Source organism: Populus trichocarpa, chromosome 5 (genome assembly GCF_000002775.5).
Source record: "Populus trichocarpa isolate Nisqually-1 chromosome 5, P.trichocarpa_v4.1, whole genome shotgun sequence".
Taxonomy (NCBI): domain Eukaryota; kingdom Viridiplantae; phylum Streptophyta; class Magnoliopsida; order Malpighiales; family Salicaceae; genus Populus; species Populus trichocarpa.
Genome location: NC_037289.2, coordinates 3,646,977 through 3,668,275, shown reverse-complemented (window position 1 = coordinate 3,668,275; position 21,299 = coordinate 3,646,977). Strand labels below are relative to the sequence as shown.

Here is a 21,299-nt window from a genome sequence, read left to right as displayed (position 1 = left end):
TATAGAATAATATATATTATATTTTGAAAGTTTATTTAAGAACTTAAGCTATTAAGTTGAGAAGATTCTTTGATATACTATTAGAACTTTAATGATTAAGTAATTACGAGTTTGAATCTTATCATTTTTATTTATTTGATAAAAATTAAACACAAAATAGTATAAATATATGTAAATTTTTCAAGTTCAAAAGACTATCATCTGAGAAGGTGTATTAAAAAATAATATATATTATATCTCCAAACATTATTTAAAAACTTAATATGTTCTCTCTCTCTCTCTCTCTCTCTCTCTCTCTCTCTCTCTCTCTCTCTCTCTCTCTCTCACACACACACACACACACACACACACACACACACACACACACACACACACACACAAGTCTTGATAAGTTAAACAAATTTGATGATGAAAACAGATAAACTTTTAATCTGGTTATTAAATTGAATTAAAGTTTTTTCAGAGTGTTCTTCTTCCCCATTTCTACAAGGAATCATCTCATTGTAACCAGTTAAAAATTATTTTCATGCACAAATTATAATATCTCGAGGCTGCTGTTTTGAAATTTTCTTTATTATTTTTGGACTCCTTTTCTAATGAGATTTGAGATATTTATTTAATTCAGATATTAGTAATTCAACTGTGCGAAAGTCACGCTAGCTAGTATTAGTGGTGAAATTCATGGATGTTTCTGTTTTAGTTTTTATTTGCTAGACAGAGGAGAAGTGTAGGATTTGACATGGCATCATCTTACAATTACCTGTATTAGATTTACAATCAGCAGGACTAATCACACAATTAGCAGTAAATAATTATGATTTGGGATGTTAATTTCATGGTAAAATATCATAGCTGCTATTAAGCTAAACATCCATAGGTATACGACAAATGAGATTTATATCACCTTAAAAGGAAAAAAAAAAACTGGGGATATTTTTTCTTTTCATAGTTATCCAACATGATTTGGCTGGCCGATCAATTTAATTAGAGACCTGAAACCTAGTCTAAGTTAAGCTTTATTTTAATTATTTTAAAAATTATTGTGGTTAAATTCAAATGACCCGACGAGTTAATTCATAATCCAATTAATTTAACTAAACCCTAGTGAAACTCGATTAAATCAACTTTAAAAAAAACTCAATTGTTTTTCTCTAAAACAATATCACTTCTTATTATTCGCCACTTCTATAGTACCTTAATTAACTTATCAATTTTTTTTTTTGACAAACAAAACTTATTTTTTACTATTAGTTAATTTGAACTATATAATGAATTTGATTAAAGATTAATATTCTTATCATGGAAGTTTTCCTGTTCTCATTCCATTACCTGAAGCATATTCATGGATTTACTTGCAATTCATCTTGTCTGTTCCATGTACTGTGACTTTAACCCTCGAAAATCTTGTTTTTTTAAAGAGCAAAGAGAATAATATTTGCATATGAACCGTTGATATATAATAATAATAATAATAATAATAGTAATAATAATAATAGTAGTAGTAGTAGTGTTGCTAATAATTGTAACAATAACTAATAATTGTAATAATGATAATAATAATAAGTTGCTATAATAGTGGTGATGGTTATAATAATAATGATGATGATAATAGTGATAATAATAATAATAATAATAATAATAATATTAGTAGTAGTAGTAGTACTTAATAACAACATTAATAATAATAATAACGATTATAATAATAATAATGTTTACTTGGCTCGACATCCTCTTTTATTTTTTATTTTATTGTTTTTTTTGTTGAATTTATCATTCAACATTGATTTTTTAAAATAAAAAAGGATCATCCATATTTCCTTTAAACCTATTAAATAAACTAACTCACATCAAATTAGTTTTTATATGATTTAATTAAAAACTCATGCTAGACAAAAATTCAAGTTAAGAGATTTAAAGATTTATTTTTTTACACGGGTTTAATAGCATTACAAAAAAATCTCTGCATTCTTAATGTTTTTTTCTATATTTGTAAAAAATAAATTGAATTCTTAATGTTTTTCTCTATATTTGTAAAAAATAAATTGACCCGTAACAAAACGCAACCAAATAAAATAGTGCATGCGTCTGTAGCTAACATAGTTCTAAGAAATAAAAAGAATTGTCAAAGAAATTTTATAATTTAAAAGTTTAAGATGAGATTTTGAAAATATTTTTATGTTAACTTTAATATATATATATTTTCTTCATTGGGCATGAAAGTCATGCATGCTCACTACATATTAACTTTATGCTGGTTTTTTTTAACAAGGAGATGATTAATCGTAGATGTTCTTGCTTTCAAAGAGATAATCAATCGCAAATTTCTTAAGTCTTTGTTCGTATGAGTAGTTTCTATTTAATAATTTTTATTTTTATTTTGTTAAATAAAAGGGCTAAATGTTCAAAGAAAAAAAAAAGACTAGAAAGCACAAAGACAAAGAATAGCAACCCCGGCCCTTACTCTTATCAATAATTCTTATAGGTGAGGAATCAAAATAAAGCACTCCAATTGAAGCGAACAAGACTTGATTCACAAGCCAATCTGCACGCAAACCTAATATATATCCTCAAGAAAAATCAAACTAATGAGTACGAACACCCCATTCTCTACTCAGAATTAAGCTGCGATAACTACTTGAAGATAGGGCCGAGGATCAGAGATAAGATAATCATGGACTAAGTTAAGAAAATCATGGACCGAAAGGCGGACGTTAGCAAGCTTCTGGAGATCCAATAACTCCATGATTGATCACCATGGGCATCTGTCTTCTTGCTTGTGCTGTCAATACTTGCGTTTCTGTAGTGTATACACCAAATATAGACAAAATACAATAAAGCCTGACAAAAACAAAAGCCAAAAGCATTAACATTTACTCTTCCTTTCTATCCCTTTCAGCTGCGAGAGGAGAAAGAAAGCCTGCCCTCCCCCCTTGTTTTTTGCCACCTGTTTTTGGAAGAGCCACTGGTTTTTGCCTTTCAAGACTGTGTCATTGTCTTGTATTTCTCACCTGTTAGCTTGCGGCCCCTACGTCACTCTTGGATATGCTTGATAATTATTGCACTATGTCATGAAAAAATATTGCTGGGTATGATCAGAGTGACTGCGACGATATATGGTGCAGAAAGCTTGATCGATTTATTGATTTGATTACTTTAAATCTTGTGCTAGGAATCTTTAATCCTGATGGTCTAGTTCTATCCATGATTTATGAGCTGGGGAGATCAACTCTTTGATGGGTGAATTAATCAAAATTTATTGAGTTTTTTTAATAAAATAATGTCATTTTGAATTAAAAAAAGAAGAAGAAAAACTAAAACTACTTCTTCTTTTTTTTAAAAAAAAAGAAATCATTGAACCAATCTTATATAAGTTTTGATAGAATTTTTTAAATAATTTAAAAATAAACTCAATTTAATTTTTAATAAATTATTATATTTATTACTCACCGAACTGAGTTTTATAATAAAAAAAATAAAAAATAAAAATTCGCTTTGAAAATAAGTCATAAATCAAAAACACGAAAGCTAGATAACGAAGGAGTTTGGGAGTGTTTGGGAACGTCCACATTCCCTCAAAATTAAAAAATAGATTGTTTAAAATGAAACTTTTTTAATGTTTTCGATCGTTTTGATGTGCTAATATTAAAAATAATTTTAAAAAAATAAAAAAAAATTATTTTAATATATTTTTATGTAAAAAGCATTTTAAACCACCGCTTTTATCCCAATTCTAAAGACACCCGAATTCGTCCCACTTCGGCAGTTACAATTTAAAATTTATCAACATCAACCCTAATGTTGTAAGAATGTTTCAATACAGTCCCTGACTGACATGATGGATCGTAATGACTAATCCACTTTTTCCATCATCTTCTTTCTCTCTCACACATCCTCGTCCATGTGATCATACCAAAAATATGCTTATAAGCTTCGAACAAATTAATTCAAGGAAGTAATTCAAAATTCGCTCTTGCAGTTAGGTGTTTAACATTTAGGGGCTGCATAGTAAAATTCTAGAAACATTAGGGATGATATTAAGAAATTCCAAACTATAAGGGCCAAAGTGACAAATCACTGAAATTACAGGACTGAAAATATAGGCCACCTACCCATGAGCGATGTGGAGTTGCGGGTATCCAATGTGCTGTTTCACTCTCTTTTTTTCCTTCTTGTCATTATCATTGTTTTATTATATTTTTGTTTAGTACTTTATTTTTTAAATAAATATTACCAAAAACTTTTTAGCAACAGCTATAATAAAATAAATCATGTCAAAAGACTTTTATCAAATGAATTGGAGCGCAACTTGCTTTGATAATTGAAGAAGGGAAAAGAGAGGGACTATTCTGCACTAAAGACTTGTGTGCTTGGGAATTAACGGTAGCACAGTGTATTATTCTTGCAAATATCTCTGTTACATTACAAAAAGTTCCTAAGAAAACTCAAGCTGTTATGATCAATAATCTATCAGTCTGTCAAATTTAGAAACTGGGTTGCAGCTAAACATGGTCAGCAACAATTTATGCCCACGCTGGAGAGCTGACTAGACAAGCTAGACCCGCCACCCAAACCCCTTATATCTTGGGCTTAACCATTGGAGGTGTCCACAGACTGCTATACCCATGACGTGAGCCATTTTTAGCTTCACCATTTTCTCTGCTGCTGTAACCAATGTTACTGTCATTAGTGACTTTGCAACACCTAGATAGCCATTTGGACTGCATGTATGAGCTAGTCCTCCATGGGGGCACATGGAGCCCTCTCTCTCTAAGAGACTGTTTGGCAGCTGAGCAGAGCAGGGAGATGATTTTGTTGAGCTTGTCTTCACTGCCAACAAAAAAAGATGGGAGTGTGTCTGTTAGTTCTTTGTAGAATGGTGTTGGTCTTGCCAGTTCAAACTGGGACCTGAAGTCTATGTCCACTATGAGCCTCATTGTGTCACCATTTTCACCTTTCAATGTGATGTCAATGTACTCGTAAGCACCTGTTAGACAGCATTAAAGAAGAGAGTTAACTCCCACAAAAAAACAAACACATAAATGAGCTTCAGAAAATTAAAATTACTTCCCTTGGACTCTACACCATTTCCCTAGGAGCCAGAGCTTGAAGTTCAAAACAGAAAAAAGAAAAAAAAAAGCCAGAGCTTTGTATCCAAGATCTCCAAAGATAAGGGTGCTGTCAACAACAAGCACCCTGTTCAGAGTGTAATTACATGGCATGTCTGACTTTTTTCTGATTAAGAAGGGATTAAATTTCTTTTTATGCTGAAAATTTCTGGCACTACCCCACATACACACACAAAAAAAAAATGTTTGTATCTACTTTGTGAAGATTAATTTGTAAGACAGGCTTGTAAAACAGCTTTTTGAAAACTAATTTGTAAGGGCAAAAACCAAACTAGCTAACCTAGACATTTCAATCAAGATCAAGAACTCCAAACAGATATTTACAGAGATACGTAACAGAGAAAATGAGAGAAGTTATAGCCTTGAGTATGTGTGGAGGTGTGTGAATAGAGAGAGGGGAGAGAGACTCACCAGCAGGGCATCCTAAGGAAGTGGCCCAAGAAGTTCGACAAATGGAAGCATTAAAACCATCCATTTTCAGCCTCTTCAGGAGCCACATCTTCAAACTGGTTGTTTTCTCTGCATCATTTTTGCTTCTCATATTCTTCAATAGAGTCTCAAGAACTCTAGTCTCAGCTTCCGTTACTCTCCCAAGTATCTCCTAACAAAACATAAGATCGAAATGAACCCATAATATTAGGAGACACACATGGATAAAGGCAAAGGCAGACAAAGAACAAGAAGGAATATTTCAAGGCACAACAATATTAAAGAAAGATTTACCTGTAAAGTAAAACACCTGGCTTGGTTGATAGAAAGGCAGTTTGAGGAAGCAGGAAATATGGGTGGTGTTGATGATTCTGATTCTATGAAGTCATGTACCATTTGAACCAGCCTTTCTTCTTCTAAGCTAACCATCCCTTTTGAACTAAGAACTTGATGAAGATTTTATCTTGGTTTTTCTTCCTCTTTGTACAGGCTATTGTGTTCTTGAAAGTCTTGCTTTTATAGCAGGCGGTGGAATTTACAGCCTTGCAAGGATGACAGATGAGGTCACAACCGGAGGTGGCATTATATGGTAAATATTGCTGGGAAACTATAAATAGGAAGAGAATAATAGAAGAGGAGATCCTTATCCTTGATAGATTTAAAAAGACCATGAAAGTGATAGTGAGATATTGTCCTATTCCAGGTTGTCCTGATCTCAGATGCAGTTTTCTATGCACTGAACACTTCAAGTCCTCATTTATCTCTTTAACTACAAACCCATAGCACTTATTGAATTTTATTTTTATTTCAACATTTGAACTATAAGCCATTTTAATGTTTTTCTAAAACATTACTAGAAATTTATCAAACCTATTGAAATTTGATTTTTTTACCATAATCTTATTAGTAAAAACCGTGGAAGTTAATGTGTTTCAAGTCTTTTGACCAATATTTTTTATAGTATCTTGATATTTTAAAAAGAACTATATGCAACTTTTATATATATATATATATATATATATATATATATATATATATATAACATGAATCAAAACATCCTGTACTTTAAATGTAATAATTTATAGAAGGTTAATTATAATGATCTAGATTTCAGAACGTGTTTGTTAGGACTAATCCTATACAGTAGTACACACTATGAAGTGGTTGAGGGCATCTCTCACAGACAATTTGTGGTCTTTATTACGGCCTGATGGAGGCAGCAGTACCGATCAGATACTCATGCTTGCCCTATTCAGAATACTGAATAGGGTTGAACCTTATGGCCAGGACAAAAGTTCACAAGGCCTTCACGTGCATTGACGCATGTCCATCTCCAAAGATTTTGCTTTTTTATAGTTTTGGATTTTGACATGCCCTAGATATTTGTCGATGTCGTAATTATCGAACCTGATCTGAGATTGATTCGTTGAAGAAATCAGATTTTAAATTATAAAAGTTCATCAGGTTAATTCAGATTAAAATTTTAAAAAAAATATTTAAAATTTTAATATTTCATATAAAAAATTAAAAAACAATCAATGTAAATATAAGCTATACATGTTATAAATAATAAAGTTTAAAATATTATTTCAAAATATTTTTTATCACAAATTAAAAAGATACTATTTTATCTTTTCAAGTTAAAGTTATTTAAACTAAAAAGGTTTTTTTATTCCACATTAAAAAAATATAATTTTTTTCTTGTGAACATAGAATATATATACTAAAAAGCTTCAAATCCCACATTAAAAAAATAAAACATTCTTATGGTATTTATATAATAAACTTTGAGAATAGTTAATAATCAATTAAAAAAATATATAAAAAATAGGGTCTCTCGCATGAGAAAAAATGCATTTGAAAAAAAAAAGTCTCTACTGGGTTTTTCCAAGTCGCCTGGGTCACGGGTCGACCGGGTTTGGCTATTTTTTTGTTTTTGCTGGTCTTTCACCTTACCCGAACCGGTCTAGTCACTGGATCGGGCCGGATTTAATAACTATGGTGAGTATTAGTAACCTGGGACTTGGTTTGGATAATTTGACAGTATGAAGTATTAACCATCTGGAAATTAATAGACCTTGTTATATATAATACTAGTATATTCTCTTGCACTCCGCTGAGAGTTAGAATGTTTTAAAAATATAGAGATATTTTAGCAATATCAATAAATTTAATCAAACATTTCGATCTTAAAATCTACAAAACTTAACTTTTTGTTTAGCTTGAATTTCAAATTAAATGGGTCCAAAAACAATTGGAATAACCAGTAAAAACTTTAAGATGATATTTTTTTTAATATTGAGACGATGTCAGATTAAATCAACCTCGATCACCTGGGGACCTAAATCATGGATTTCAATGAGTTTACTAACTTTGTTGTTTTTGTAAATTATTTTTATTTAATTTTATGATAAAATTAGATGTTTGCAAAATCGAGCATCAACTCTAAAAAAACGTTTATTTGAAATCATGATAACTCTATAAAAAGAAAAAATAAATAAATCATGAATTCCATTTCTCAACCAATCCAATATTAAAAAAGAATGAGATAAAAAATAGAAAAATTAAAGGACCAAAAATTAAAAAAAAAACATATCAAGTTTGATGGGTAAACCCGTTAAACTCATGAATCAGGTAACCCGAGTCAACACGTCAAACATGTAAACAGGGTAATGGACTCTATTGGAATTAATAACTTTTTTTTTCTTAACCTATTTATTTAAGTATATAATAATAAAAATAGACAATCATAAAATCAAGTGCCAAACAAATACTGAGACTTTTTTTTAGAACTATAATAACCTCATATAAAATAAAATGAAACAAATTATGAAACTTAATTCTCAATTAGCATAATATCGAAGAATGAAATTGAAAAAAATAATTTTTTTAAAAAAGTTAAACTCATAAATAGGATCATGGATTTTCTAAAATTTAATAAAAAAAAAATTTTCAAATTTTTTTTTAATTATATGATAAAAAAAAATAAGCGATCATGTAATCATGATCAATAAGTAAAAAGAAAAACCATTACTAAACCTGCAAACCCGGGCAACCAAGATTACCTCTCTAGAATTACAAATTGGGTCATTGACTCTACAAAGTTTAACAACCTAGTTTTTTTTTTAATCATTTTTTAATTAACTATTTTTTTTCAAAAATATATCATATTGCGATGCTGAGATATTTTTCTGATACTAACTCGATGCTAAGATATTTTTTTGATATCGTGATAACCATATAAAAAATAAATTAAAATAAATTATCAATTCTAAATCCCCATAAACACATCATATAATGAATAAATTAAAAAATCATTAACCAATGGATAAAAAAAGGTCAAAACACCAAAAAAAAATGTGGATTACAATTACAGTGCTAATAGGTGTGAGAAAACAATGTTTTCCTCGCACCATTTAACTTTATATTAGTATATTCGTTTGCGCTCCACTGTGAATTGAACTATTCTTTTTCTAAACTTAAAAAAAAATGTTAAAGAGTACAAATATTTTTTTGGTAGTATCATTAAATCCAATCAAGCGATTCGACCTTGAATCTGTCAATCTGACTCTTTGTTTAGCTCGAGTTTTGAATTAAACCGCGTGAGAGCTGAGTCAAAATGAATCATTCAATTTATTGAGTCAAAAAACAACCGAATGACCTGTACAAACATGACATATATTTTAACAAAACTTTAAGGCGACAATGTTTTTTTAATAATGAGATGATACCAAAATGGATCGGCCTCGATCACCTGGCGACTTGGATCATGAATTTCATTAAGTTCAATAACTTTATTGTTTTTGTAATTTATTTTTATTTAATATTATGATAAATGATATGCTTGCAAAATCAAGCATCAATCCTAAAAAATATGTTTATTTGAGATCGTGATAACCCTATAGAAAGTAAAAAAAATAAATAAATAAACCATGAATTCTATTTTCCAACCAATCCAATATTGAAAAAGAATGAAATAAAAAAACAATTAGAAAAATTAAAGAACCAAAAACTAAAAATTAAGCATATCAAGTTTGATGGATAAACCCGCTAAACCCATGAATCAGGTAACTCGAATCAACAAGTCAAACCTGCAAACTGGATAATGGACTCAATTGGGATTAATAACTTGTTTTTGTTCTAAACTATTTTTTATTTAACTATATGATAACAAAAATAGATGATTGTAAAATCGAGTGTTGAAACTTTTTTTAAGACTATGATATTCTCATAGAAAGCAAAACAAAACCAATTATAAAACTTAATTCTCAATTAGTTCAATATCGAAAGATGAAATAAAAAAAATTATTTTTTTAAAGTTAAACTCGCTAAACCCGTCAACATGTCCATAGACTTCTTAAAATTTAATAACATGTTTTTTTTTTGAAACTATTTTTTTTACCTATGTGATAAAAAGAATAATAGACGATTACATAATCAAGTATAATTAGTAAAAATTAAAACCGCCGCTAAACCCGTGAACCAGGACAATCAGAGTTGCCTTGCCAAACTCACAAATCAAGTCATTGACTCCACAAAATTTAATAACTTAGTTTTGTTTTTCAAAAGCATTTTTTATTTAACTAAGCTCTTAAAAAATAGACTATATCACGATGACAAGATATTTTTTTGATACCATGATAACCATTAAAATATGAATTAAAATAAATTATCAACTTTAAATCCCTATAAACATATCATATGAGGACTAAATAAAAAAAAATCAAGAACCAAAGGAAAAAAAGGTCAAAATAAAAAAAAAATCATTGTGGATTGCTATTAATGGGTGTGGGGAAACAGTGTTTTTCCCACACGTTTTGATTTTATACTAGTTATTTAACTTGTGCACTGTATTTTTTTTTTAAAAAAAAAAAACCCTAGGTATGCAGGCTATTTTCTAAAAAAATCAAAGTATAAATCAAAAAGCTCATGTCTAATCCAATAAATCAAAAATCATTTATGTAAAAAAAAAAAAACAACGTTAACAATAACCAAAAGATAAACTAAAAAAATTAAGAGATAGATGTAGACCAAGATATTTGATCCTGCAAAATGAGATATTTACCTGTTTATGTATACAGGATTTACTTATTAAAATCAATAAAAGATTATACAAACAAAAACAAATACGGAACTGAAAACATTATGCAAGACCAAACATATAAGAAATATTATTTAAGAATAAATATTTTTTTAAAAATAAAGCTCACCTTTATAAAATAAAAAGAATTATTCAAAAATTAAATAAAAATTTTTTTTTTTAAAATTTTTTTTATTAAAAAAAGGTCTGCAAAACCCACGGCCTCGCCCATGAGACTAGAATAAGCCGAGAATGAAATTGAAAATCAATAAAATTTTAACAAAAGAGCCAAGGAAAAAAGAATTAGAAACTAAAAGAATAATGACTGCATTGAAAAAAAATAATAATATGTGACATTGCAATTCAAGGACTAAATTGAAAATAACTAAAACTTTTATAATAAGACCAAGGACAACAATAAAACAATAAAAAAATAAAAAGACTGAAATTGACAAATCTAAAGAAAAGAGAACAAATGTGCACTTTCTCTGGAAAAGAGATAAAAGAAAGGGAAAAAAAAGTAAGAAACGACCGTCGGCAAAAAACCAACCATAACACGTCGGTATGACACCTACTCGCTGGCGCGTGAACATAACGCGCGCCAACAACTTTTTCGAATAAAATAATTGTTTTTCAATATAAAAATACCAGAATGCCATTCATGAACCTGAGAATCATTAAAAAAAACCATAATGAAATTACACAAATGCCCCTTGACACATGTCTTGATTTTTATCTTTTCTAAAAGTATAATTATATTTCTACTGTACTTCAAAGTACAAAAAACCAAAAAAACCTTCGATCAACAACTCATTTTTTTTTTTACTTAAGAGGTAAAATAAGTATTTTAACTATTTTAATGTTTTTGAAAAGACTAAAAAACCCCTTTTTTTAGTTTAGGGATAAAACCGTATTTTTACCTTGTAAAAAAAAATTAAAATACTAAGATATTCCTAAACAACTTTTTAATGACTAATGAACTAATTATAAAGACCAAAACACCCTCAATACCATTACACTTTTTTTTTCAACTTAGGGGCAAAAGAATGATTTTCCTGTAGCAATTCACAATAATAAAAATCCTCACGGTTTAGAGTTTTGGTTAATTAGGCTGTTAAAGAAGAGTAGAAGTTACAGGAGTCTTGCAGAAAAGCTCTTGTTTTCAGATTTTTACAACGGGTCCTATCAGAATGAAACTGTGTTATATTGAGGTTAGGACATGGGTTTTGGTGTAGGCAAATCGCATGACCAAGATTTTGTCCTGTGAGAAGGCAAGCAATAATGGGGGACACTTCCAACTTTGATTGTTATATTGGATTTTGGAGACTTTAATTAAAATCAATAAGTGCTAAATCCCCTGCAAAAACAAGATATGATAGCTGATGAAATTGATGCACTAGGATATCTTGTGTGGGACCGGGACTAACTGGGACTGAATGAATAACGGTGAGCACCTCTGTCTGTAATCATGAATTTGGCATTTCGAGCTTCTATTACCATGTCGAAATTAATAGACCATTGAATTGGTTAGAGTTCACCACACAAGCCAAAAGTTAGATTCAGGTGCCCTCACCTACTCAGGAAAGTGAACCCAGGTCCATAAAATGCGATACCTTGAGAAACTTTTACCAATTGGTCTTTGTAATCTGTTTGTACCATGCAAAATTCAACCTGTAAGTCCCAACAAAAGAACACAACGCAGGTGCAGTATTTAGTACTCACTTTTGGCATTATAGATACAGGAAGACTTCAATTGGTAGGGGAAGAGGATAAAATTATTTAATTTCATTGCATAAACTTTTAATATAGTGCGAAGGACGTATCTGACAAATCATTGAACATAAAGTTCATTTAATCAGTTAGGCGAACAAGAATTCTGGTAAAAGAAACGTTACACAAGCTTGACATTCTGTACAGACCGTGATATGCACAGTTTGAAAACTTTAACAGATGAACTTACTATATTTCACCTGCATCAAAACTGTTTTAGTCATTCCATATCTAGTTTCAGTCACCTGTAATTGTCAGATACCTAAGATCAGCAGCTGGAAATGATCTTTCTATTCAATGCTGAGCTGCAAATCAAATAATTGAAACACAGCTTTAGATGCACAACTTGAACCTGACTCTCAAGCATGTAGAACCCTGAAAAGAAAGATGCCATCTAATTCAAAATTTAATGAAATGGGAACTCTTTATGTCAAAGAATAAAGCATCATCAGGGGAGAATAACATGGCCAAGGTCATGGATGCCAGAGAATCCTATAGCCTATTTGCTTATCAGTTTACATATTCCAAGTTGGAAAAACTCGGTATGGATTTTCAAAACAAATTTCAGAATTTATACTATAAATTTGATGGGAGATTTATTTATCTTTTTCTTCTGTATTTTTTCAAATTCACAAATATATTTTACAAAAGAGAAGGGGAGCACCTCGGCTTGAAGATTTCAAAATTTGTGAAGATTTTTTCATCTGATGAAATTTCCAGCTGACAAAATTCATACCTCCTAAAACAAAGGGAAGCAACTAGAGTGGTGATGCTGTCCATAAGGATTCTCACTGTCTGTTTAGATGAAACATCAACAACTGCAACTTGAAAGAAGCGAACCATCTTGTCAAACCTGAAAATAATGCATCACACGTGCATTGTGATGAGTAGGTATAAATATAAGTGAAATCAAAATTTCCACGAATCCACATAAGTGAATTTGAATGAGAATTTGGAGATTGTACAACCCTTTCAGTTATGCCAAATGAATTGGCTGCTCTCGAGACTTGAATCTCAAGCCTTGTGATTCCAAGAAACAGCCTCTATAATGCATGCATTAAGCAACAATCGAGGGCATTCACATCAAGATCTTGAACAGCCTTGGTGTATAGGCACTGGACCCAGCAGCTTAATTGATCTTTCAAAATAAACATAAATTTTGTATGCATAGGAAAAGGAGGCCAACATGAGACAACCAGCAACAAGCATCCAAAGAAGCACAGCACATCTCATGTCCCAGTTAACTCTTATCAGCAGCTTTGAAGAATCCCTTTGAATTATCCATGGATAAATGGAATATCTCAAAATTCACAATTGAGAAGTCAGAATGTAAAAACTGAAGAGAATACAGAAAGATATGTCAGTGAAATTTCATGACAAGCTGCAGCATATATTGAACCAGAGTTGATTAGATACACCATGAAAGCCTCTGCAATAAAGCATCATTCCAGTGTTCTAGTCCAACATGATGGATCAAATTGAATCACAAATGGGGCTGACAGAAAATATAGCATCAATATGTAAAGCAACTGATAGCAATACTTGCTTTCCTACAAATTATGAACCAGCAAATCATAACAAAGGTGAAAATACAAAATTGCATTTTAAAAAATTTAGTTAGTGAAATGTAGAGGGGGAAACAATTAAAAAAAAGCTCGAATGGATATTTTTAAATGGAAATACTTTGTAAAAGACCAACAGATTATTAACGCAGAGGATGCCAAGGAATGAGAATTACAATATTCCATTGAAATCTGTATTACAAAAAATTTTCCTTCAAAATATTCCTAGGCTAAATTCTAAGGAAAGTTTCTCTCCTGCTCTATTTATGTCATGGTCTCAGAAAATGCCAGCTCTACATCATAAATTACTAAATAGCCCATGGATACATTAGAAGAAATGCTTTTTGACTCTGCAATAGCAATGAGTAAACCCTGAAATAAAACGCCGGATGAGAAAGGATCTAGCTGGATCCAAAATTGCATCCCAGTTCCGTAGGATTGTTAGATATCTATAAGTTTTCTCAAACAAAATGTTGAGTGGGGTATTCATGCTCATATCCATTATAATCATAGTATAGCTTCTCCCCTTTAGCAATATCACGAGTAGCAACCAAAATGACCCGGCATTCCCCATTTACACTGTATCTCACACATTTACAATTCTGCTTCTTCTTACCATCCCTGCACAGAATTGGATATAACTTTAAGCTTAACAGAGGATGGGCTGATAATTTCTAATTCGGATACAATTTTCACAGAAAAAGTAGAATTTTATATGTGAAGTCACATAGGATATGTGGAAGGGCAACATGAGTCGTATAGAGCAGAAGACATAGCAATAAAAAGGTTCAAGAATAAACTGGTCATATTTTGCTTCAATATATATCATAATAGGAGAAGCAATGGGTTAAGCGGGCTTACGGGGTATGATTGTTAATGCCATTGATAAAGCGAGCAATATTTCCACGTTTATCAGGGCAGATGACAAGGCTTTTGGATGGGTCTCTTGCCAAAAGAAGGGTCATCATGCTATCACAATCATCATGTTCTCGGTTTTTGATGTAATCCACATCACCTGAGTATTCTGCTATGATGGTCAAATCCTTAATCTGGTCATCTGCCTCAACTGTATATCTGCATAGAAGAATAGAGTTGAACCTACTCAAATATGCAGCAACCAAAATATAGTTGCTACCTCAATAAATCTGTTCAAGATGCAAGTACCCTTCACATGAATCAAAAACAACTAAAAGAGGAGGGCATTCGCCCCTTTTGCACATAGCTCTGCACTGTTCCAATGTCTCTATGTCCTCCTTGGAAAGAACCTAATAGAAGTACCAGAAAAAGCAACCAACATGCAATACAAGACAATAAAAGGTCTGGAGAAAAAATAAGGATGAAAAAGAAAATTTTAAATTCAGACCTGCATGCCACCCTGCTCAAACTTGGCCTGATTGGCTGATTGAGGAGCCATGCCAGGCAAGTAGGTTAAATCATCACTAAATTCCATGTGCAATGCCGTTAACGCAGAAGCAAGGGTGCCCATTTGTTTCAGCCTTTGGGTGGGATCTGCTGATGGAATAAATGGCAACAGTCTCCTTCTTTTCTTTTGATACACCAATGAACGTCTCCGGCGCTTCCTAGAGTCTTGAAAACAACTCGAGAGAAAGGAATGAAAACATCAACTTTACATCACCAAATCTAATTCAACTAGTTGATGCATTAGCACTAGCATTTAACTAAATGTTTATGTGCAATAAAAAAGCACAAAAAGAGCAGTAATAGAAAATTGTGTTTTCAAAGGTGCATGTAGCAAAAAACCAGGCAATAATATCATTCATGGAAACCAAAAGGCAGAAATAGGTTAGACAAGGCCCCAAACTATTTGTTCCATGAAAGTCAATGCAGTTAAGAGAATAATTTAAAGCAAACAACAAAATACATTGACAAAACAGCAACTTCCTGTATTACAATGTTTAACTTTTATCTAGGGCTTTTGCCTTTTCATTTTACAAAGATACATGGAATTATTAATAAGAATTTAGAAATTTTGATACTTGTATGGTAAACATACAGTACATTTACCAGAGTGGGTTCAATTTTCAAGAAAACTTAGTCTTAAAGAAAGGTTTTGAGAATATAACATAATTCATAAGAGTGATGCTTTATTATGGGAGTCAACAGTACATCAATTCATACCTAATGTTTAGCTGAATATAAGGGAACGGAAAAAAACAATGATTTTGCCTTTCTATTACGTTGCAGTACCTGCTAGTAAATGCAGAATAAATGTTGTTGGGTAGCTAAGTACTATAATCCTTTTTTAATAAACTATGTCATAAATGGTGATGATATGCAATCATAATCAAAGTCCAAAAAAGATGTGATAAATACACAAATTCAGGTGTCATTTGGTTATGAGGAATTAAAGATCCAGAATGGAGGAATTGGAATGAAACTAAAGAAAAGAATTGGAATGACATTTTAATTCTAATACTGTATTTGGAACAGTAACAAGAAGTTGAAATGAAATTTAAAATTTTTAATGCCTTATTTTTAAGATAAAAGTGAATAATGATTAAAAGAATGATCTCATCAACTATGATGGTACTAAAAGTAATAAAGATGATTGCGGTGGTGGTGGTATGATGATGTAGGAGTAGGTGGTGGTGGTGATAATTATAGTATAATAATAACAATTATCTATTTTTAAAAAAATTAATGCCACCACAATTGGAGGTGGCGGTGATAATTATAGTATAATAATAACAATTATCTATTTTTTAAAAAATTAATGCCACCACAATTGGAGGTGGCGGTGGAAGAAAAGTGGTGAAGGTGGTGGAAGAGTGATGGTGTCATAATAATAATAATAATAATAATAATAATATTTTTTGTAAAAAAAAGTCATCACCACCACCAATGATGACAACGACGATAGTTATTGAGATAGTGATGATGGTAGAAGTAATTGATATATAATGAAAAGAAATAATATATCTTTCTTAAGAAGAAAATTCATTCTTGTTCCTTGTTTTTATTTCTACCTCCCTCATAGAAATGAAACTATATTTAATTTTCATTCCCATTCCCATTCTCCATTTATATTCTCATTTCATTCCTTTTAACAAAATACCTATGAAGTAGGAATAAAACTTTCATTCTCATTCTCACCATTCCATTCTTTGTTACCAAACAACACCTTAGTATGTTTGTGTAATCACATAACATACCATCAATGATCACACTCCAAACGTTGATCCCACTAATTTTGAACATGCATGGGCAAACACTTGATGCAAATAAAATGTAATTGTGTGAAATGATTTATGTAGTATCCTAATATGCAAAACATAGTGATGAGGCATAATTTTGTTGATTATGAGATGAATTTCTCAACACATGTCGACAATAGAGCGCAAGCTTCCCTGGCCCATGTGATTCTACATGTAAAGCAACAATTAGCTTGTTCTACAAAGTAAATGTTAAATGGACGTATCCAGGACTTGATTAGGTTGCTTGCTGACCATTCTAAGCCTAAGTCATGGAGGACATGGATTCAAATGCTGATTTAAGAAGGATTTTATCATTTTCCTTCAATAAAATCTATTCCTCAGTTAACCCTATTTAGTATTATTCTGTTAAGAGATTAAGAAGAGGGCTTGATTAACAAAAGTTAAAGCTATTATCCTCATACTTTCCACCATCATTGCCATTGTTGCTGTGCCACATCATTTTCAAATCTTTTATGTCTATACCCTCTATCCCTTAACTGTCCATCTTTTAGGTTGTTTAAGAATAGTAGATTAAACGCACTTCATTTTTCTTTTCTACCAGTTTTGAACTCAATGTGTTTATTTAAATTTTTACCCTTAACATATGGTTCCTGTTAATGAGAAAGAAAATTAGATAATGCTCACAATTATTACCGACTGATTTCTTTTACTTCAACATATTTTGGGCCATAAAAAGAACCAAAATTTGGACCCTTTTTACAAGACATAGAATAGATAACCAAACTGAAAATATTTAAAACTTTTAACAAATTTAGTTAAGTATTTTCTAAGTCACGGAGGTTTTAGTTATATCTTAGACTGTGTTGTTAATAGTGATAGAATGGTCAAAACAGTTTATAAAACAGTGAAACTCTAGTCCTTTGATACCACCCATTTAATATACCTTCTAAGGACTACTTTCTTGGTTCTAAATGTATCAGGACTAGTTCTGCTGAAATATTGGGTAGATTAAATTACCCATCATTTTGTGTTCTTAGCATTTATGCTCTTGACAAATACTCCCAAAACAGTTTACTCACATGCTCTGTTTGGTAATACGGTTCAGCCCGCTTTTCAAAGAATTTTTTAAAATGTTTTAGCCTGAAAAGGCATCAAATTGATTTTTTATGTGCTTTTTGATGATTTTGATATGTTGATATCAAAAATAAAAAATAAAAACTGAAAAAACATTATTTTAATGCGTTTCAATTGAAAAACACTTTTACAAAAACACTCTTCACCACATTACCAAATCAATTAATCCATGTCAAATGCAACTCAAGAGTGTAAGCCAACTGAGCAAAATTTGTTCAGTGGACATGAGATCTTAACATTGATTCCATTTATGATTAGATTAAATGTAAAATCAGGAAAAAGAAGAGCAATAACTATCTTACTCAAAATAACAAGGATTATCACAAACCATAACAGAGGTCAATCATGTTTGTTGGAATCTTCTTTTAAGATGTGAAATGCCTCAAAGGTTTCTACATTTGATCTAACTTAAATATCTCTACATCTGGCAATGATCAACATTTAGCAAAAACCCCATGGTGCAAAATAAAAGAATCAACTTCGCTCTAAATTGCAAGGCATTGAGCCCCTTGCCACGCTTTGTGATAGGTATTGAAATTCATAAATGTTCTAGCAGTAGTATTTCCAGAACTTCCTATGAGCTAGATCCAAGACAAAAATAATATCCATTTTTTCTTTCTTTCTTTTTGTTTTTCACTTCTTTTTTTCATTTCATCTCAAAGATCTTCTTTATTCTTTCTTTCTTTCCTTTCTAAATTTTATTGTTTGTGAGTCATCTTTTACTGTCTATTAGTTCTAGTAAAAGTTGAAAAAACTTCATTTTTTTTTCTTTCCTTCTTTCTAAATTTTATTGTTTGTAAGTCATTAGTCCGTTAAAAGTTTTTATCTTAGTTTGAGTTCTTTAGGCAGGAAGGGCACAATCCCACCCGAGTCCTACCCCCTCCCAATTCTTTGCAGTAAAGAGTACCATTTAGCTGCACGCCTATGATAACCCCCCCCCCCCCCCCCCCCAACTCTCATTCTTGATTATTATTATTATTATTAAAAGATTTGAACCCGGTAATTTTTTCACTTTTTTTTCATTTTATCTCAAAGTTCATCTTTTTTTCTCTCTTTCTTTCCTTCTTTCTAAATTTTATTGTTTGTGAGTCATCTTCTACTGTCCTTGCTATTAGTTCTAGTAAAAGTTGAAAAAAAAATATCATTTTTTTTTCACTTTTTTCTTTCCTTCTTTCTAGATTTTATTGTTTGTGAGCCATCTAGTCCTTGCTATTAGTTCTAGTAAAAGTTAAAAAAATTTATCCTACTTTGAGTTCTTTGGGCAGGAAGGGCACAATCCCACCCGAGTCCTACCCTCTCCCAATGCCTTGCAGTAAAGAGTACAATTTAGCTACACACCTATGATACCCCTACTCTCATTCTTTATTATTATTATTATTATTAAAAGATTTGAACCCGGTAATTTTTTAACTTTTCGTATAATTTTTTGCTTGCAAATCCTGAAACAAGTTCAATAACAATCCGAAAAAAAAATAATTAAAAAATTCCATTAATCACAAAAACACACAAATTAAATGAATAAATAAATAAAACAATCTAGCAATTAGAAGGATAAATAAAGAATTCACCTTGTAGGGACCTGCATTTCATTTTAACATCATCCTTCTTACACTTCTGAATCCTAAAAAAATCGATTATCTTCCTCTGCGATAACCCTAGCACACAAAAATCAAACCAATCAAAACGCACAATTGTTACTCTCAATACGACACTACAATCACAAAAATAAAAAAATTCAAAAGCAAAAATCAAATTCCCCTACTTCTTACACGTCTCTGGCCATCTCCAGAGCACTTGTTGCAAATCCACGAGCCAATCGGAACCCTAACAACAATCGGTCTCAAGCACTTCATGTGATATCCTTTATCACATTTATCACATAACAACAGCTCCTCCGATCGTTCCCCGGAGCGGCATTGTTCGCAGCTGACATCGCCGTAGTCCTCCCTCTCCACCACCGCATACGCCGCCTTCTGCAGTATCTCCGTCAACAGCTTCATCCTCTTCGGCGGCGGTGACGGCGGCGGTGACCGCCTCCGAGGTGCCGATGTGCGGCGGCGAGAGCTGATTTGGCGCCTAGCCGCCGCCGTGGTGGTGGAGGTTGGAGGCATTGGTAAATTGGGAGGTGAGCGGAGGGTAGAATTGGAATTCTCGAAGCTAATTTGGTGTTTTTTTTTTCTGAGAATGAATTTGGTGTTTGTTTGTTGCACTGCAGAGAGAGAGATATCAGGAGGTCTTTTTATTTTTTTCCCAGTCGCGGGTAATGGCGAGAGATGCTAACGTGCGCCGGGTGAGTGCACGGAATTTGATGTAACGGCCGTGACGGGGTTTTGGATTTTATAGCCGTTTGATAATTAAAAGACAAGAGTGGCCTTTATTTATTTATACTTGGTAAGAACCTATCTCGGAACACGGTGGTTAAAATTATGTTTTATAAAATTTATATTTTTTTTAAATTAATTTTTTATATTTTTAAATTATTTTAATATGTTAATATTAAAAATAATTTTTAAAAAATAATAATAAAATATTATTTTAATATATTTATTAGTGAAAAGTACATTAAAAAACAACTACTACAACATCCTCAAACACTCTTTTTAGGCTTTTATTTTTGCGTTTTAAAAATGCTTTTGATAAAATTTGAAAATTTTTTATTTTTTTTTACTTCAAATTAATATTTTTTTGATGTTTTCTTATCATTTTAATGTATAATTTTTAAAAAATAAAAAAACTTTATTCTAATATATAAATTTTATATAAAGGGTTACTTTAAATTTTTTTTCGTTGTATAAATATTGGGTGTGCCTATCACTAATAAAACAAGGGAAGAAAAATGACTAGTGCTAGATTTTATGAACTTGTTTTTGAATTTCAATATTTTTAAAATAAGTATACTTTTATGGTCTCATATTAATGGGCTCGATTCCTTCTTTCAAATTGATGTGATGATCAATTTCCAAGTCTAGCTTTTAAATTCTTGATCCTTTCCTTGTTTGTTGCCATAATAACCTTGTTTTGA

The 21,299-nt window shown here is 31.3% G+C and overlaps 2 protein-coding genes across 8 annotated transcripts; both read right to left on the bottom strand.

The window, feature by feature from the left end:
• Nucleotides 1-4,367: 4,367 nt before the first annotated feature.
• LOC18099013 (uncharacterized) lies at nt 4,368-6,173 on the bottom strand. 2 transcript variants are annotated; one of them, XM_024601031.2, is made up of 4 exons: nt 5,850-6,173; nt 5,538-5,727; nt 4,952-4,984; nt 4,368-4,827 (listed from the first exon to the last, which is right to left on the bottom strand). In XM_024601031.2, exons 1-4 carry the CDS (start codon nt 5,982-5,984, stop codon nt 4,553-4,555), a joined length of 633 nt encoding a protein of 210 aa, XP_024456799.1. In that variant the 5' UTR covers nt 5,985-6,173; the 3' UTR covers nt 4,368-4,552. The 2 variants fall into 2 exon arrangements, with proteins under 2 accessions (XP_024456799.1, XP_006382840.1); XM_006382778.3 differs by having other exon boundaries at nt 4,368-4,984; nt 5,850-6,166.
• Nucleotides 6,174-12,399: 6,226 nt separating this feature from the next.
• Nucleotides 12,400-20,591, bottom strand: LOC18099012 (probable Histone-lysine N-methyltransferase ATXR5). Of its 6 annotated transcripts, none has more exons than XM_024602383.2 (8): nt 20,040-20,588; nt 19,846-19,932; nt 15,331-15,554; nt 15,132-15,232; nt 14,829-15,041; nt 13,374-14,588; nt 13,142-13,258; nt 12,400-12,780 (listed from the first exon to the last, which is right to left on the bottom strand). In XM_024602383.2, the coding sequence occupies exons 1-6, from the start codon at nt 20,386-20,388 to the stop codon at nt 14,429-14,431; spliced, it is 1,134 nt and encodes a 377-aa protein (XP_024458151.1). In that variant the 5' UTR covers nt 20,389-20,588; the 3' UTR covers nt 12,400-12,780; nt 13,142-13,258; nt 13,374-14,428. The 6 variants fall into 6 exon arrangements, with proteins under 6 accessions (XP_024458151.1, XP_024458157.1, XP_024458159.1 ...); XM_024602389.2 differs by having other exon boundaries at nt 12,400-12,710; XM_024602391.2 differs by having other exon boundaries at nt 13,142-13,741; nt 20,040-20,591.
• Nucleotides 20,592-21,299: the final 708 nt, after the last annotated feature.

Excerpts from the sequence above, each read along its gene's own strand:
- LOC18099012 (XM_024602386.2), bottom strand. The coding sequence starts at position 20,388 with ATGCCTCCAACCTCCACCACCACGGCGGCGGCTAGGCGCCAAATCAGC. Across the intron at positions 19,933-20,039 it reads TGGCCAGAGACGTGTAAGAA|GGTTATCGCAGAGGAAGATA; the intron begins GTAGGGGAATTT and ends TTTGTGTGCTAG. Across the intron at positions 15,555-19,845 it reads GAAATGCAGGTCCCTACAAG|ACTCTAGGAAGCGCCGGAGA; the intron begins GTGAATTCTTTA and ends GTTGTTTTCAAG.
- LOC18099013 (XM_006382778.3), bottom strand. The coding sequence starts at position 5,984 with ATGGTTAGCTTAGAAGAAGAAAGGCTGGTTCAAATGGTACATGACTTC. Across the intron at positions 5,728-5,849 it reads CCAGGTGTTTTACTTTACAG|GAGATACTTGGGAGAGTAAC; the intron begins GTAAATCTTTCT and ends ATGTTTTGTTAG. Across the intron at positions 4,985-5,537 it reads TTCCTTAGGATGCCCTGCTG|GTGCTTACGAGTACATTGAC; the intron begins GTGAGTCTCTCT and ends GCTGTCTAACAG.